This window comes from Manis javanica, chromosome 4 (assembly GCF_040802235.1).
Source record: "Manis javanica isolate MJ-LG chromosome 4, MJ_LKY, whole genome shotgun sequence".
Classification (NCBI taxonomy): Eukaryota; Metazoa; Chordata; class Mammalia; order Pholidota; family Manidae; genus Manis; species Manis javanica.
The window spans coordinates 132,510,879-132,529,525 of NC_133159.1; the positions used below are offsets into that span (position 1 = coordinate 132,510,879).

The 18,647-nt window shown below is 51.5% G+C and overlaps 1 protein-coding gene across 5 annotated transcripts in view; it reads left to right on the forward strand.

Moving 5' to 3' along the window:
* The window catches only part of ITGAE (integrin subunit alpha E), a 51,724-nt gene that overhangs the window by 21,586 nt on the left and 11,491 nt on the right, over window positions 1-18,647 (forward strand). For 2 of the 5 annotated variants that reach the window (XM_037022849.2, XM_017671610.3), the window contains exons 3-18: window positions 3,008-3,099; window positions 7,590-7,657; window positions 8,041-8,158; window positions 8,394-8,531; window positions 8,936-9,051; window positions 9,692-9,843; window positions 10,513-10,666; window positions 11,299-11,449; window positions 11,910-11,977; window positions 12,677-12,812; window positions 13,411-13,550; window positions 13,896-14,036; window positions 14,665-14,889; window positions 15,673-15,803; window positions 16,618-16,748; window positions 18,138-18,301. In XM_037022849.2, coding sequence (XP_036878744.2) covers window positions 3,008-3,099; window positions 7,590-7,657; window positions 8,041-8,158; window positions 8,394-8,531; window positions 8,936-9,051; window positions 9,692-9,843; window positions 10,513-10,666; window positions 11,299-11,449; window positions 11,910-11,977; window positions 12,677-12,812; window positions 13,411-13,550; window positions 13,896-14,036; window positions 14,665-14,889; window positions 15,673-15,803; window positions 16,618-16,748; window positions 18,138-18,301 — 2,125 coding nt within the window. Of the gene's footprint in view, window positions 1-3,007; window positions 3,100-7,589; window positions 7,658-8,040; window positions 8,256-8,393; window positions 8,532-8,935; window positions 9,052-9,691; window positions 9,844-10,512; window positions 10,667-11,298; window positions 11,450-11,909; window positions 11,978-12,676; window positions 12,813-13,410; window positions 13,551-13,895; window positions 14,037-14,664; window positions 14,890-15,672; window positions 15,804-16,617; window positions 16,749-18,137; window positions 18,302-18,647 lie in introns of those variants that run through there. The other 3 variants (XM_073235000.1, XM_037022850.2, XM_073235001.1) reach the window with 3 other exon arrangements.

The following is an 18,647-nucleotide window of genomic DNA, read 5'->3' on the forward strand; positions in this document are numbered from 1 at the left end:
GGGCCCTGCCCATAGCATTGTGTGACGGGATATGAAGGGCAAGCCTGGGTTGTGCAGTGCACAGCCTGTGCAGCTGTATATGGTAGCCTCTTGGGAAATTTCAGTCTAGGTGGGAACAAATACCTGGAGGCCTTGGAGGAGATGAGGTTATTGCTTTTGGGAAGGCTTCCTGAGGAGCTGGTGTTTGTGATGACTATGGTACAGGAAAAGGAAGTGGAGGCATTGCAGGCAGAGGAAGCAGCTTCAGCAAAGGCCTGAGGGAGGAATAGGAGCCCAGGCTATTCTAGGCCTGCACCTATCCCACCAAAACATGGTCTTGGGTGGAGCCTAGGTCTGGGCCCACCTCTGTGGGAGAGCAGAGAATGAGGTAGGAGCCCAGGGCTGGGGCTTAGGCTGGGGACAGAGGCAGGGTTGCTGAGCAGATGACCTAATTTGGGAGCTCTGCTGCAGAGCCTGCAGAGCTCAGCCTCACGCAGCCTCCAGCCCTCAGCCCTGCCCCAGATTAGCCCCTCACCTGCTGTCTGTGTTGTTCAATCATCATTCAACAAATATTTACCAAACTCTGCTCCATGCCAGGCACTGTTCTAGGCCCTGGTAACAGGGAGAACAAGATAGACAAGATCCCAAGGTAACTTACAGTCTTGGGGAGACAGATAGTGAGCATGGTAAACAGGTAAACAGGATACTATCAGGTGGGACACATTCTGAGAAGAAAATAAAACAGGGTGGCCTGAGGCAGAGTAGCTGGGTCATGAGGTGGGGCTGGTTAAAGAAAGCGTTTATGAGAAGGTGACAGGCCAAGGGGTGAAAATGAGCCAGCCTTGAGGAGTGGAGGTGGAGAGGGCTACAGCAAGGGGTGCGGACACGGGAGGCTCCTGAAGCAGGGGAGTGACATGATGTAAATTACACGAGTCGATACCAGGAGGCTATTACTATAGACCAGGCAAGATGAGGGGCCAGATGGCAGGGAAGTGGAGAGCAGAGATGGCTCTCCTGGAGGAAGAATCGACAAGGTTTGCTGATGGGCTTGATGTAGGGGATGAGCAGGAACATGAAGCAAAGACGCCCCCAGGCTTTGGAATGTAGTGTTTGATGGTGCCTTCAATGGCTGGAAGGAAGACAGAACGGCACAGGTTGGGAGGACAAGACCCCGAGTTCTGTTTTGGACATTTTACGTCTGAGATGCCTATTAGATGATGGACAGTTGGTTATTGTATTAGTTTCCTATTGCTGCTGTAACAAATAACCCCAAAATTAGATGCTTAAAACAACACAAATTTATTATCTCAAAGTCCTGGAGGTCCAGAGAAATCCAAAAAGTGCCAACTGGGCTAAAATCAAGGGTTGGTTCCTCCTGGAGGCTCAAGGGGGAATTCGATTCCTCACCTCTTCCAGCTTCTAGAGGCTGCCTACATTCCTTAGCTCGTAGCCCCTTCCTCCTCTTTAAAGCCAACAGTGTAACATGTTCAACTCTTTCTCTGACTCTGACTCTCCTGCCTTCCTCTTATGAGGACCCTTGTGATTGCACAGGGTCCACCCAAATAATCCAGGCTAATCTCACCATCTCAAGATCCCTGACTTAAACAAATCTATAGATCTAATCAAATCTTTTGCCATAAAAAATAGCATATTGACAGGTGCTTGGGATTCAGGCATGGACATCTCTGGGGTGGCCATCATTTTGCTTTCTACGGCTCTGCTGGTCTGGCTTCTAGGGACACTAGGACCACAGATGTAAAGGTGGGTTGAAGACTATTTACAGGTGTATTGAAGCCATGGGATTGGAGGGAATCACTAGAGAGAATGTGCTGATAAGAAAAACAAGGACTAAGCACCAAGGCTAGTGACATTCAGAAGGCAGACAGCAAAGGAGTCTGAGAAGGAGCAATGAGAGAGGTAGGGGGAAACCAAGAAGAAAGTGTTTCAAGGAGGAGATGGTCACTCAGGTCCAGGGCTGCTGAGAGGTTCAGGAAGATGTGGACAGAAAGGTGTCCATTGGATTTGGTGATGTGTGGACCCCTGGTGACCTTGACAGGATTGGTATCTGAGGGTGGAAGTCAGCTTGGGGGTGGGCTTAGTTGTGTGGGGCACACAAACTGGGGTAGACTTTATGATCATTCCATAAAGCATGGAGATAAGTGAATGATCTACTTCATAACTGTGACAGAGTGACGGGAGATGAGGAAGTAGACAGTCCTCTTTCCTGCCCCCGATCCACCGTAGCCCCATCATGACCTTTGGAAAGTACAGACTACTGTGTGTACTTCTTCTTTATTAAGTCTTCTGTGGCTTCCTACCGCCCTCAGCATAAAGACCTTGGACTTGGTTCACTGGTACCAAGCCCAGCCTCCAGCTCCCTCCCCAGTACCCCCTACCTCTACTGACACCCCCTAGGGTGAGGAGCTCACTCCCTGTCTCAGGGCAGCTCAATCCTCCCTGGGCAATGTGGATAGTGACAATGCTCAGGCTGACACTGGACTCTGTTGTCCCGCCTGGCCCAGGGTGGAGGGCAAGATTTACCATTGCAAATCACATCTCCTGGGGCTGCCTTATAGGACGGGGGCACCAGTGTGCTCTTCTCAGGAAGTACGGTCATTGAGGCCAGGTGGGGCAGGTCCTCAGGAAGCCTGAATTGTCTCCAACAGAGCAAACTGTGCTGCTGGCGGCTTCCTGGTTCCCTCTACTGCCAACAAAGAGCAGATTGGCTCTACTTACCGCCAGTGCCACCTGGTCTCTGCCCTAGTGGGCCAGCAGGCAGGGAGGGGATGCATTTAACCATTTCCTGCCTGGAGTTGTGCAAAGGTAGAGGCTGAGCAAATGCTTCCCATGTAATGCAGAGTCTGTTCTTCTGGGCTGGGAGCCTGCCTGCCTTCTCTAGTTTCTTCCATAGTTTTCCAGGGACCCTGTGAGCCTGTGGGCCTGAAATGGGCAGACTGTGCCTGGGTGGGCAGGGAGAAGAAGGGAATCACTGACCAGCTCAACTTTGCTCAACACCCCCCCTTCTTAGGCTCCTGGTCACCAGCCCTAGAAGCAACAGGACAGCAGTGCCCCTGCATCGATGTTCTCTCAGCCAGGAGGAGATCCAGTGCCAACCAGTAGGTAAGTCAGCCCCAGCTCCAGCAGAGGCTCCCAGGACCTCCTCTCTAGGAATTCCACTCACCCAGCCCAAACCGTCCCACCCAGCCTCACCTCATCCAGTCCCTCTGCCCTAGATTCCTGCACCACTCACATCAGGCCTTCTGTCCCGATGCCCAGTCCCAGCCGAGCCCACCCACCCAGACGCTAAATTACACCTACACTTTACTAATGCTTGCCACATGCCAGATGTGCCAGGTGCTCTGCCAAGTGCTCTGCTCACTCTTAATCCTCAAAACCCCACCGTCTGACTGGAGAGGAAGCTGCAATTTAGGGAACCTTTTGGTTACCAGCATGACTCAGGGCAGGTGTCTGTCGGCAGCCCCACGGGTGGCAAACCCAGCACCACCTCTCCCACCTCCTCCTGCCTCATCAGAATCCAGTCCTTCCCTTCCCAATCTAACTGTGGCCCTCCTAGCATCTAGCATGGGCCTGGCATATATTAGGTGCTCAAAAAATTCTGCCCGAATGAACAAGTTAATAGGCCTAATTAGCTCATTAACCAACTCACCCAATCCAACTCCAGGCCCACATTTGCAGAAGATCCATTGGTGTAGGGCAGAGTCCGTTGTGTCTCTGTGGGAGGCACTGTTTCAACAGCCTTGATCTCTGCCTCAGTAGGGGACTCAGTCCAGCTGGGTGACCCTGCAGTTCAAAACAAGTCTCCTGAGGCCCACAGTGGGAGGGAGATGAAGGAGCTACAGCTCTGCCTGGGGTTCTGGGGCAGTAAGATTCCCTGGAGAGGATTAAAGATGGCAGCGTGAGAGGTGAGACAGAGGCTTCCTCCTAAAACCGCATATAATACAAAAATATAATTAATACAACTAATCCTGAGAGAGCAACAGGAAAGAGGACTGCGCCAGACTGCATAGACCTGGAGAAAAGAGCAGACCTCATGGAACAGGGTAACGTACCAAAGCTGTGGCCCAGTGGGGCCCAAGCCCTTACCCCACCCCAGCTCACTGGCAGGAGGGAAAGAAACTGGATAACCTAGAAGAAATGGACAACTTTCTAGAAAAATACAACCTTCCAAGGCTGACCAAGGAAGAAACAGAAAATCTGAACAGACCAATTACCAGCAATGAAATTGAATTGGTAATCAAAAACCTACCTAAGAACAAAACCCCTGGACCAGATGGCTTTACCCCTGAATTTTATCAAACATTTAGTGAAGACCTAATACCCATCCTTCTTAAAGTTTTCCAAAGAGTAGAAGAAGAGGGAATACTTCCAAACTCATTCTATGAGGCCAACAAAACCAGGCAAAGATACCACAAAAAAAGAAAATTACAGACCAATATCCCTGATGAACATAGATGCAAAAATACTCAACAAAATATTAGCAAACCAAATTAAAAAATACATGAAAAAGATCATCCATCATGATCAAGTAGGATTTATTCCAGGGATGCAAAGATGGTACAACATTCGAAAATCCATCAACATCATCCACCACATCAACAAAAAGGACAAAAACCACATGATCATCCCTATAAAGCTGAAAAGCATTTGACAAAATTCAACATCCATTCATGATAAAAACTCTCAACAAAATGGGTATAGAGGGCACGTATCTCAACATAATAAAGGCCATATATGACAAACCCACAGCCAACATCATACTTAACAGCGAGAAGCTGAAAGCTTTTCCTTTAAGATCAGGAACAAGACAAGGATGCCCACTTTCCCCACTTTTATTCAACATAGTTCTGGAGGTCCTAGCCATGGCAATCAGACAACACAAAGAAATAAAAGGCATCCAGATTGGCAAGGAAGAAGTTAAACTGTCCCTGTTTGCAGATGACATGACATTGTACATAAAAAACCCTAAAGAATCCACTCCAAAACTACTAGATCTAATATCTGAATTCAGCAAAGTTGCAGGATACAAAATTAATACACAGAAATCTGTGGCATTCCTATACACTAACAATGAACTAACAGAGAGAGAAATCAGGAAAACAATTCCATTCACAATTGCATCAAAAAGAATAAAATACCTAGGAATAAACCTAACCAAGGAAGTGAAAGACCTATACCCTGAAAACTACAAGACACTCTTAAGAGAAATTAAAAAAGATACCAATAAATGGAAACACATCCTGTGCTCCTGGATAGGAAGAATTAATTTTGTCAAAAAGGCCATCCTGCATAAAGCAATCTATAGATTCAATGCAATTCCTATCAAAATACCAACAGCATTCTTCAATGAACTAGAGAAAATCATTCTAAAATTCATATGGACCCACAAAAGACCTCAAATAGCCAAAGCAATTCTGAGAAGGAAGATTAAAGCTGGGGGCATTATGCTCCCCAACTTCAAGCTCTACTACAAAGCCACAGTAATCAAGACAATTTGGTACTGGCATAAGAACAGACCCATAAACCAATGAAACAGACTAGAGAGCCCTAATATAAACCCAACCATATATGGCCAATTAATATACAATAAAGGAGCCATGGACATACAATGGGGAAATGACAGCCTCTTCAACAGCTGGTGTTGGCAAAACTGGACAGCTGCATGCAAGAGAATGAAACTGGATTATTGTTTAACCCCATACACAAAAGTAAACTCGAAATGGATCAAAGACTTGAACGTAAGTCATGAAACCATAAAACTCTTAGAAGACAACATAGGTAAACATCCCCTGAATATAAGCATGAGCAACTTCTTCCTGAACACATCTCCTCGAGAAAGGGAAACAAAAGCAAAAACGAACTCATGGGACTACATCAAACTAAAAGGCTTCTGTACAGCAAAGGACACCATCAGCAGAACAAAAAGGCATCCTACAGTATGGGAGAATATATTTGTAAATGACATATCCGACAAGGGGTTAACATCCAAAATATATAAAGAACTTACATGCCTCAACACCCAGAAAGCAAATAACCCAATTAAAAAATGGGCAGAGGATGTGAAGAGACAGTTCTCCAAAGAAGAAAGTCAGATGGCAAACAGACACATGAAAAGATGCTTCACATCACTAATCATCAGGGAAATGCAAATTAAAACCACAATAGATATCACCTCACACCAGTAAGGATGGCCAGCATTGAAAAGACTAAGAACAAATGCTGATGAGGATGCAGAGAAAGGGGAACCCTCCTACACTGCTGGTGGGAGTGTAAGCTAGTTCAACCATTGTGGAAAGCAATATGGAGGTTCCTCAAAAAACTAAAACTAGAAATACCATTTGACCCAGGTATCCCACTCCTTGGAATTTACCCAAAGAGTACAACTTCTCAGATGCAAAAAGACATATGCACCCCTATGTTTATTGCAGCACTTTTTACAGTAGCCAAGATAGGGAAGCAACCTAAGTATCCATCAGTAGATGAATGGATAAAGAAGAGGTGGTGCATATACACAATGGAATACTATTCGACCATAAGAAAGAAACAAATCCTACCATTTGCAACAACGTGAATGGAGCTGGAGGACATTATGCTCAGTGAAATAAGCCAGGCGGAGAAAGACAAATGCCAAATGATTTCCCTCATTTGTGGAGTATAACAGTGCAGCAAAAGTGAAGGAACGAAATATCATCAGACTCAGAGACTCCAAGAAGGGACTAGTAGTTACCAAAGGAGAGGGGTGTTTGAGGGCAGGTGGGGAGGGAGGGAGAAGGGGACTGAGGGGTATTATGTTTAGTACACATGGTGTGGGGGATCACGGGGAGAACAGTGTAGCACAGAGAAGGCACATAGTGGATCTGTGGCATCTTGCTGCACTGATGGACAGTGACTGCATTGGGGTATGGGTGGGGACTTGAGAATATGAGTAAATGTAGTAACCACATTGTTTTTTCATGTGAAACCTTCGTAAGAGTGTATATCAATCATACCTTAATAATAAACAAACAAACAAACAAATAAATACATAAATACTGTGTCCCTATAGCCTTTGAATCTGACAAAGCAGGCCCTTAAGATAAAGTTTGTTGTATGTAGTATATGGTCATTTCTTAGACCCTAAAAAGCAATGGTTAATAAAGCCAAAATGTTAGAATTAAAAAAAAAAGAAAGATTTCCTGGAGACAGAATTTTGAGAGTGGAGTGTTCATCGGTCCATACAGCCAGTCCCTTGGCATCCTGCTTGACTCCCTGGTGCTGCGCACACCTGCCGCCACTGCTGGGGCCAGCAGCCCAGGGGCCCCTGTAGGAAAAGCACAGGCCTGCCTGTCTAGATCCCCATCACCATCTGGCACAAGGCCAGGCACAGAACACCACAGAACATTTAGTGATGATGTTGATTGCATCAGTGAATGAGCTCAAGGTGTGTCCAGGCCCCGTCCTTGAAAAGCCTACCCCATCCCGCTTCTAGAAGCCTCTAAAGTGGCTGATGGTTCCTCGTGGGGCACCGACCAAGGGGGCCCCATGCGCTCTGCCTTTGGCTCTAGGGCTGCCTCCAGCCTCCCTCCCTCCTTACCTGGGCTTAACTCTTTCAGAGCATGTCCCCATCCCAAAGGGGAGGCACCGGGGCGTGACAGTTGTCCGGAACCACCACGGTATTTTGGTGAGTGTGTGTGGGGCAGAAGGACAGAGGACTTTGGGAGGCTGGTGCTTATCCCTGTGGCTGACGGGTATTGATATGGAGTCCTGACCGGCATGTTATTCTCAGGGCTGAGCCCAGCTGTCTCCTTGGTGCCAAGCCCAAGGTTGCTGGTGGCTCTGACCTGGCTGTTCCATGTGACCCAGCACACTGCCTCTGGTGCAGACCTCACCTTTGACCCCAGCACTGGCTCCTACCCCTGGTGAGGGGTGAGCAAGCTGTTCCTGCATCCCCTGCCTGGTTGAGACACTTGGTTCTGGCATGGGGGCGACGGCGTGGCTGTGACTAGGGGGCTTGGGCTGAGGGCAATCCTGGCTTTCCTGTCCCTCACTCCCCCTCTACCCCAGATCTGTATTCAAGTGCTGGCCCGGCGACCCCACAGCCTCAGCTCAGAACTCACAGGCTCCTGCAGCTTACTGGCCCCCAACTTCCATCTCCAGGCCCAGGTCTGCTTCTTCAACCTTGGTAAGGATTGGGCACTCATGGCCTTGGACAGCTCTGAAGAGATTTCCGGTCTCCAAAAGGAGGCACCAGCCCACAGCAGATACAGAGGGACACAGAGGTGCAGAGAGGCGAGGGCCAGCCTAGACTCCCCCGACCCCAATAAAGGGAATCAGGGCAGAGCTAAGTGTGGGCTTGTCTGGAGATGAATAAGGAGGGTGTCTGATTTTGAGCTCTTCCCTGCATATTTTTTTAAAAGAACAAATCCTGGATCCCAGTGCATGTGTGGATGTTGAAGATTGCTACAGGAACAAAAAACATAGCACAGAGAATACATCCAGGTGGCGCCGGGCTCTGGAGGCAGAGGAGGAGGAAGAGGACGAGGAGGAAACAGCTGGTGAGAAGCAGTTCTGGCTTGCTCCTGCAGACCGTCAGAGCTGACCCTTAGGCTGCTGACCTCCAGGGGTGAGGTGTGCCTAGACCTGAGAGATGGGGAGCAGTAGCTGGGTTCTCCAGGCCTGGCCAGTCCCAGCTCTGCCCTCCTCCATCTGACAGATGGACAAGCAGGCCCCGAGAGCTGGAGTGATGGGAGTGACTCACACAGCAGGTCAGAGCCTGAGCAGTTTCTGGCTCTCCCTCTGCCTGTGAAGCAAAGGCTCCACTCATGGGAGCTTCACCATCTCCTGCTGAACTGAGCCTTGGGACTTGAGTAGGGTGGGTACCGTTAGGACAGGGTATGCTGTCCTCATTACTGCCCCAAATTCCTTGCCCTCTCCTGACCTGCTCCCTGTCTTGGCCCAGGCACTGAGATTGCCATCGTCCTGGATGGCTCAGGAAGCATTGATTCCCTAGACTTCCAGAGAGCCAAAGACTTCATCACCAACATGATGACGAACTTCTATGAGAAGTGCTTTGAGGTGGGCTTCCCCAAAAGCTAGATCCACACAGTTGATCAGTTACCTATTGCTGTGAACAAAATACCTCAAAACAACAGCCACTGTTTGCTCACAGTTCTGTGGGTCAGCTATTTGGGCTGGGCTCACCTGAGTGGTTCTTCTGCTGGTCTTGCCTGGAGTTATTCCTGCAGCTATAGGCATCTTGGTTGCTTGACTGGATGACCTGAGATGGCCTTGCTTGTCAGGGCCCTGTGACTCCAGCAGGCCCACCCAACTTTTTCCCAGCTGTAATATTCCATGGGGGCAGGAATGCAGTGCATTCAACCACCTTTAAGTCTCTGATTGTATCACATTTGCTGATGTCCCATTGCCCAAAGCTAGTCACATGGCCAATCCCATAGTCACTATGGGGGAAAGGGACTACATGGGAACGTGGATTCAGGAAGACATCTGTGACTCTCTGGAAGCCATTACTATCACACCTTCCTCCACCTCTGCTTGCCTGGAGATTCCCTCTGTCTTAGCATCTCCTCCTGCCTGGAGATGGAGGAAGAATGAGTGAATTCTTCCACTGCATCCAGGGCAGTCATCTAAAGGGCGGAGGTGGTTTTGGGCATGGTGACTCTGCCAGCCTCCTCCCACCCCCATCCTTCCCCTCCAGTGCAACTTTGCCCTGGTGCAATATGGTGATGTGATCCAGACTGAGTTTGACCTTCGGTACAGCCAGGATGTGATGGCCTCCCTCAACAGAGTGAAGGACGTCATTCAAGTGGGGAGTGTCACCAAGACTGCTTCCGCCATACAGCATGTCCTGTGAGTGTGAGGGAAGTGGAAATACCTGAGCACCTTCTGGGTGCTGGCCTGCCCGGAGACTCTTGGTCATCACTTCTGGAGAGGTGGCTGGGCAGAACTGTGAAGAGGCGAGGATCAGGGTTCTAGCTCTTCCTTGGCTGACAGGGGAACATGACATCTTTCAGTCTAGCCTTGGCTGATGGATGATACCCCAGGACAGTCCTCCAAAAATTTGTCTTCAGACTCCTCTTGTGAGAGGCAGTAGCACCCTGCTTCCAGGGAAGCTCTCAGCAGCTGCCTGGGTGTACATCCCAGCTCCAGTTTATACCTGGGAGACAGGCCAGCGCCCTAAGCTCTGTGCCTCAGTTTTCTCACTTTTAAGGTGAGAAAAATAATCCTAATTGCTGTAGAGGCTTTGGTGAAGATTATATGGGTTAAAATATGTACAGTGCTTGCTGTCCAGCACCTTCCTGTTGGGAGCTGAGGGGTGAGCCGTGTTGCAGCCTCACCTCTGCCCAGCCCTGCTGTGTGCTGAAGGGGCCATCACCACCCCTCTCTGGCCTTTGTTCCCCTTTTGGGAGGGCTCCTTAATCCTCTCTGATTCTAAAGCAGCTCAATGCATAAAAGCTCCCCAGAGCTCACACATCCCTCTGGCAAAATTCTCTTCTTCATTTACTTTCCCCTGCTTAGAGACAACATCTTCACACCAAGCCATGGCTCCAGAGAAAAAGCAAACAAAGTCATTGTGGTGCTTACTGACGGGGACATATTTAGGGATCCCCTCAACCTCACGAATGTCATCAACTCCCCAAAGATGCAAAATGTGGAGCGCTTTGCCATCGGGGTGAGTGCCAGGAGCTTGTGTGGGGGAGCACTGCCTGACCCTGTTCAGCAGGAGTGGGGAGGAGCCAGGCTCCTGACAGGGGCTTCTGTGAGCAGCTTAGCCAACCTTGCTGTATTCACAGGCACTCCCCACCTTCTCTCCTCCCAGTTCCCACATCCCACACTCCCCCACCCCCCACAGGGTCACCCCACAGCGGGCCCATTTCCCAGTGGTGGTCACAGGTCCTAGTTCACAGCAGTGATGGGGAGGGCAGTGACACTTCCACCCACAGGACAGCCATCAGGGAAGGGTTCTGGAGGAGATGGTGCAGAGCTGAGTCTTGGAGGACAAACAGGAGTAGGTGGCCTAGGGCACAGTGGGGTGAGAAGGGCTCTGCAGGCAGAGGGAACAGCATGTGCAGAGGTGGGAACGAGCCTGGTGTGCTCAGGAAAACACATACAGATTGTTAAAACTGGGCCCAGAGTGTGTGTGTGTGGTGTGGAACAGGGAGCAGGGAGAGGAGGCAGGGGATGGAGGGCCCTGAAGGCCAGGCAGAGGGACTCAGCCTTCTTCCTGGGCCTGGAGAGCCTTTCAGGTTCAGGAGTCAGCCAGCCCTCATAGTGCTGACCCGCTGAGCCAGGGCCTCTGTACAGGTGGGAGATGCATTTAAGAATGCTAAGACTAACAGGGAACTGAAGATGATCGCCTCAGACCCTGATGAGACCCATGCCTTCACTGTGACCAACTACACGGCGCTGGATGGGCTACTGAGCAAACTGCAGCAGAGTATCATTCACATGGAAGGTGAGGGCTCCGGGGGTCCTGGCCACCTGGCGTCAGCCGCCTTGGTCTTCAGCAGGGGGCCTGCACCCGTGCTCCAGCCCCACCCGTCCTACCTCTAGGTGGCACTCCGGATAACCCCGTCACCTCTCTGAGCCTAAGCTGTTCCATCTCTAAAAAGCAACAGTGTGGTCAGCCCTCCTCCCTTCCCTGAAATTCTGTGAAGCCCTGATGGGAAGCTCTTTCTGGTGCTGGAGAAAGGATGACTAGGGCATGGTTCCTGCTCTTAGGAGCTCACAGATGAGGAAACTGGGGCCCAGAAAGAGGGTGACCTGCTCAAACCTACTCTGCCAGTAGCTGCTAGAGCAGGACCCATGTCTCTTCTCACAGCCTGGAGCACGTCCCACTATGCTGAGGGTGAGGTCTAGCTGGGCCCTTCCCTGCTTTGGTTTCTCCCTTCACCTCAGCCCTGCTTGGCTTCCAGGCACCTCTGGAGATGCCCTCCACTACCAGCTGGCACAGATCGGGTTCAGCGCCCACATCCTGGACGAGGTAGGGACCCACAGCACCAGGTTGATTCGCCATAAAGGAGGGGACCCAGTGACATCCAGGGACTCAGGGACCCTAGCTCATAGTGCAGGGCTCTGCCTGTCTTTGGGGATGCCTCTGAAGGAGCCATTCTAGGATAAAGGAAAATGCTTCTGCTTGCTCACCCTAATCTAGACCTTTGAGTTGGACCAAAGTGTGGCCACATTTATTATAGCAGGTCATTCTGTTCTGTGTGCTCAGGGACGGAGCAGTCCCCTGAAAGCAGGCTTGCCGCTGAGTTGCATACTTCTCCTCATGGATGGGATGGGGAACAAGGAGGGTGAGGACACATCCTTGTGTGTGGTGGAACATGGTGGGCAGTCAGTCAGTCAACACAGGCAGCCACCTCTACAGAGGAAATGAGCCCTGTTTTGCTCAATCGTACTTCTTTAAATGCTCAACACTGGGGCCCTGCGTTGGATTTCTGCCCTAGGGCTGTCCGGCACTGGAGGGCTGGCTGCCCCCACAGGGTCGTTGGTACGAGGCAGGAACCCAGCGTTTGCTACCTCATTTCCTCCAGTGTACCTGGCCAGGAGGCCATGGGGCCACTGAACACCGCCCTGCTCCCTCAAAGTTTGATGCGTTGCCAGGTAGACCTGCAGCCCCCGTGGATGGCCACAGGTCCCTGCCTCTCAGATGGCCTCCAACCCTGGTCTCCTGCAGGGGCAGGTGCTGCTCGGTGCCGTGGGGGCCTTTAACTGGTCGGGGGGCGCCCTGGTCTATGACACAAACAGCTGCAAAGGCCGCTTCCTGAACCAGACCAGAGCGAAAGCTGAGACTGCGCAGTACAGCTACCTGGGTGAGGCGGGACCTGGAGACAACCAGGGTGGGGGTGTGGCCAGGAAACCACCTGTGGGGGGCGGGGTCTCGGCAGGAATGCGGAGGCTGTGCATTAAGCTGCACTAGGCTTTCTAGACAGGCAAGGTCCTGGTCGTAGCATGGACTGAGAGATGGGTCCTGGTTAGGGACCCTGAGGCTGAGAATTAGGGAGGGCCACCTGGGTGGGGACAAGGCCTGTGCAGATAGATCGAAGCTCAGGGTGGCCCAGGGCGGCTGCCTAGGGAGGTGTGACCTCGATGTTACTAATAGTGATGGGTGACCCTTTCTCCTATACTGCATGTGTGACAACGGATGTGGGTGCTGACTGTATGTGAGGGAGTGTATTTTGAGCGAAGCTGTGTAAATGATGATGTGTGTATATCACATGTGTGTGGTGGGCCATGTGTGTGACCAGCCATAGTGGGTGAGTGGGAGCTCTCGCTGATGCTGAATTTGAAAGCATGAAAACGTCTCTCTACTTTTGCCCCCTGCCCAGACCACTTCGAAGGCATGGCTGGGAAAGTGTGGGACCAAAGTAGTGGCCTGGTGGGAGCCCCCACTCACAATTCCTCCCCCAGGCTACACGGTGGCGGTGCTGCATAAGGCCAGTGGCCTCTCCTATGTGGCTGGGGCTCCACAACACAAACATCGGGGGACCGTGTTTGAGCTTCAGGAGGGCAGAGATACCAACTTCATGCCAGTGCTGGAGGGAGAGCAGGTACCTGCTGGAGAAGGACACCCCTGCTGTTATAGATGGAGGATCCGGAGGCCCCAGAGGGAAGGGGACAGGCTCTCGGGCACACAGAGGGTTGGGGACCCAGCCATGGCGCTCAGTGCCTCTGCCCCGGCCCTGCATGACTGACTGCCAGCTGGTCCCCGCTATCGTGGGGGTTAGTGCTGCTCACCCAGTGTTCGGTGCAGCTCCAGTGACCGAGCTGATCCGGAACAACCCAAATCTGGTGGTCCAGGAAGAGCAGGAGCAGGGTTCTAGCCTTGCCGAGGTGTTCCCGAGGCGCCTCCCCAGCACTGCCCCCCTGTAAGCTGAGTTCCTCCTGGGCTTCAGATAGGGTCCTATTTTGGCTCTGAGCTGTGCCCTGTGGACATCGACATGGACGGGACCACGGACCTCTTGTTGGTGGCTGCTCCATTTTACCATATTCATGGGCAAGAAGGCAGAGTCTACATGTACCGTCTGAATGAGCAGGTGGGAGAGTCTCCATCTTTGCACTTGCTGAAGCTGTGGCTGCTCAGCCTGGTGCAGAGTGACAGAGGCTGGGAGCACCCTGGCAGGCCTTGCCCAGTGCTGGTGGGGGGTGCTGGGTGGATGGTGGCCGGGTGGGGCAGCTGCTCCACTCCCTTCCCTACCCCACTGTCTTACTTTCCTCATCCCACCACCTCATGGTGCTGATAACCTCCCAAATAGCTGCCCAGTTGACAAAGCACACTTGTCTATGATCTTTCTCACAGTAACTATGGGAGGCAGTTATCACTCCCATTTTACTGACGAGGAAGCTAAGGCTCAGGGAAGTTGAGACTTGGTCAAGTTTACATAGCAAGTGTGCGGTAGAGTCAGGATTAGAACCCAGGCCTCCCAACTGCCAGTCCAGTACCCCTAACTGTGGGAGCAGAGGGGCCAGGCTCTGGGCCCTGAACTGCAAGGTGGGAGGACTCCAGCTTTACCACTCTCTCACTGCGAACCCTTGTTTTTTCTGTGCCTCAGACTACCTGCTGGAGAATCAGAAACAGCAAGTGCAGTGAGCATGCCTCCTGGGGTGGCCATAGGATGGGCACGTGCTTCTTCTTAAGGACTAAGCTGCCTGTTTGCTTTACAGGATGGTTCCTTCTCCTTGGCACACATGCTGCGTGGGTACCTCGAGTTCACTGATGCCCGATTTGGCTTTGCTATGGCAACAGTGGGGGATATCAGTCAGGATAAGCTCACAGATGTGGTCATCGGGGCCCCCCTGGAGGGCTTTGGGGCAGATGACGGTGCCAGCTTTGGCAGCGTGTACATCTACAATGGACGCTGGGATGGCCTCTCTACCAGGCCCTCACAGGTGACCCCCCTGGTTCTCTCCTGTCTCCACCCTGGGGCTCTAACCTCCCCTAGATGTGCTAGCCTGAGCCTCAGGTCAGCTCCAGTCCTAAGTTTCAGGCAGTTCCCAAGGGGTTGGGAGTACCCAGTGAAGGACAGAGGTCACCTGGAAGATCCAGGCCAGGGCCTTAGCCCAGATCCTTCCAGCAGGGCAAGAGATTGTGGCAACATCTGTCTACTTGCTGACCTGTATCTTCCTGAGCATCTCACCTGGATGGCCCCAAGGCATCTCACTTCACACTGCCCAACTGAATGCATCCTCTTCCCCCAGACACCTCTGGGCCCCATGGCCCCATCCTTCCCCTCAGACACCTGACACTCAGCAGAGCCTGTCAGCCCCCAAGTCCTATGATTCTAGCTGCCTCCCAAATCCAGCCCCACCACGCCTGCCCTGCTCCCACCTCCGCCCCACCTTCCACCCTGTGTCTGCTTAGACATGCCCACCCCACACCCCAGCCTTGCATCAAGCCTCCTCGCTTCCAGATGTCTTCTGTTCCCACTGCCCTGGCCCCTGGCCATCTCCTTAGATGACCCTGCTCTTCCCCACCTCACTCCCCCCGGCTAGTCCCACCTGCCTCTCAAGTCCCCATTCAAATGCCACTGCCTCAGGAAACCTTGCTTTCCTCTTTCCAGTTCCTCAGGTGGAGGGTTCCCGGGGTGGGGACCATGGCTGATGATGCTGATTTGAATACAACTGGAAGGACTCCCCTTTCTCTCCTCCACTCCTGTGTTTCTCCCTCCACAGTGGATCAGAGCCTCGGCAGTGGCCCCAGGACTCTGGTTCTTTGGCACGTCTGTGGCTGGTGGCTTAGATTTCAGTGGCGACGACCTCGCTGACATCACCGTGGGCACTCTGGGCCGGGCGGCTGTACTCCGGTAGGGGTCTGCCTGCCTTCAGGGGTCCCAGGCCCCAGCCTCACCTGCCCTATGACCTTGTGAGGATGTGGGCTCTGGTGGGAGGGAATAAGTATGGCTGTTAAGGGCCCTGGCTCTGGGGTCTGCCCATCTGGGTTTGAACCTCAGGTCTTGCTTAACCATGTGCCCTTGACAGGTTGATGAATTCTAGGTCCCAATTTTCTCATCTATAACTGAGAATAACAGTAGCACCTACCTCACAGAGTTACGAGGATTAATTGAGAGATTCTATGCAAAGTATTTAGCACAGTGCTCAGTGATGGCTATTGTGATTATCATGAATTTCAGAGGTTCTGTGCTCCATCTCTGAGTGAATTATCAAGTCCATGGCTATAAGTAAGCTGATGGAGTGCCTACCTGCCCCATTGCTCTCTGAGCTCCAGGAGCAGCTGTCTCCTCGGCACCCCTCTTGGCGGCTGCTCACAGGCCCCGCAAAGTTAACTTGTCTAAGGACGGACTCTCATTCTCACCCACCTCTCATCCTCCCGCAGCCTGTCCCCCCTCAGGCTTCCCTTCTCAGTAAATGGCACCATTTGTTCAGGACAGAAACTGCTGTATCCTATCTTATTTTTAGCATCTCATTACCTGTACTGCTTCTTGTTTATTTGTCTGTTTTTCCCATTAAAGCAGGGATGTGTCTCTTTCCCTACTGTATCATGAAGACTCAAAACAGCACTTGGTATATTAGAGATGTTCAATAAATATTCACTGATGAATGAAGGAGCCAAGAAGTCCTTCGCTCACTTCTCACAGTCCTCTTTGCTGTCTTGTTTAGCTCAAGACCTGTGGTTTACCTGAAAGTGTCCATGACTTTCAACCCCACGGCACTGCCCATTGGCTTCAACAGCAGCGTGAACATGGGTTTGTGTTTTGAAATCAGCTCTGTGACCACAGCTGCGGAGTCAGGTAACAGGGAGCCTGGCTGAGCCACCCAGGGTTGTGGTCACTGCCTGTGGGCTTCTGTAGGGGACAGAGAAAGAGGATTGGGGTGGAGGGTGGGTATTAGGAGGTCCTGGTGCTTGAAATCCCTCTATCAGAGCTTACCTCCTTTGACATCAGGTTCTCTCTAATGGGAACTGCCAGAAAAGGGTGATCTGCTGTGAAGTCCACACTCTGAAGGGTTAATCTGACCCTTACAGATGTGGTCATCGGGGCCCCCCTGGAGGGCTTTGGGGCAGATGACGGTGCCAGCTTTGGCAGCGTGTACATCTACAATGGACGCTGGGATGGCCTCTCTACCAGGCCCTCACAGGTGACCCCCCGGGTTCTCTCCTGTCTCCACCCTGGGGCTCTAGTGCAGCTCCTATGTAGCCTATGTAGGGGCATAGGGCATTGCATTGCTTCCTTGGGGCTGAAGGGTTGAGTTTCTCAAAGAAGACTCAGAAAAAGGTGGCCATTTCTCTGTCTCCATCTGCTGGCCCCACACATGTGTGTGTGTGTGTAGGGGCTCCTGAGGACTGCCCTTCCTCTTCCTCTTTGATTTACATCTTCCCACCTTCCCTTCTCATGGTGTCTTCTGGCTCAGGTGGGACTGGCTAACCTGCCAGAGGCCTGGCCTCTCTTCTTATCTCCTTACTTGGTATTGGTTGGGAGACTTTCTAGAAGGCAGAGGGTAGGCAAAGCTTTCATAGCCTGGCACTTATGCCAACCCCAGAACCCCCCTCCAGAATAATCCCTCAGCAACAGTCCTCAAGGTTTAATCTCTCAGTAACAATCCCTGAGATGCCTTTTTCCTGAAGGCCAGAGAGCACTGTCCCAGGTGGGGTGGCTTTACTGCAGAAGGCCAGAATCAAATCTGGGGGCAGAAAATGACAGGCCTATCGGTTCCTGATGTATATAGGCTGAGAGCTTCAGGCCACAGAGCCTGAGTTGCTGTGTGACACTGGGCAGGTGTCTTTCATTCTCTGGGCACTATTCTGCTCTGAACAGTAAGGGAGTCTACAAGTACTTGCAGCTCTGTTATCCTCAGACTTTACTCCATTTCCCAATTATTCCTCCTCTTCCTCATTTCTCTCTCAGTCCCAGACTTCTCCTTGAGCCTTTCTTCCCCCAGGGAAGACTGACTCAGCCCTGGGACTGTGCCGCTCTTGAGGGCACTGAGGGAGCCTAGCCAGGTGCCAGAAGACCAAGAGAAAAGTACCTTTGAAATGAAGAAACTGGTCCAGCACCAGAGAAGTGCCTGGGTGGGGACACCACCCAGGAGGGTCTCATAAGGAACTGCAGGCAGGCCGGGGGGTCTCTGTCTAGGGATTACCCACTCCACCCTTACCAGGAAGGTCTGCTCTTCATTCCCAGGTCTGAGAGAGACGTCTCTGAACTTCACGGTGGATGTGGATGTGGGGAAGCAGAGGAAAAGGCTTCGGTGTGCAGACACGAGAGCTTGTCAGGGCCACCTTAGTGGGTGGGGCGGTGGGTCCCATCTTTGTGAGACCCTCCTGCTTATGCCCACAGATGGAGAGGTAAGTGGAGGAGTTTAGAACAACACTGATGTTGAGAAAAGATCTGAGGTGTGAGCAATGAAGGATGCATACTCAAATACAGTAGGCAATTAAAATAACCACAATAGATCAAGAACCACATAATGACATGGGTAATGGAGTTAATTATATTAGAAAGCTGAATGAAAGAAATAAAGTAAAATTGAACACTATATCTCTGAGCTTCCTAGAAGCTGGACAAAAAGGGAAATGCTCTAATTGCTGACATTTTTCTTGGTGATGAACCAGGAATAACAGGGCTTTCTCCCCCTCCCATGTGTCATATAACCTCGTCTGATAATAACAGTGGGGCTGAGGGCCCTTATGC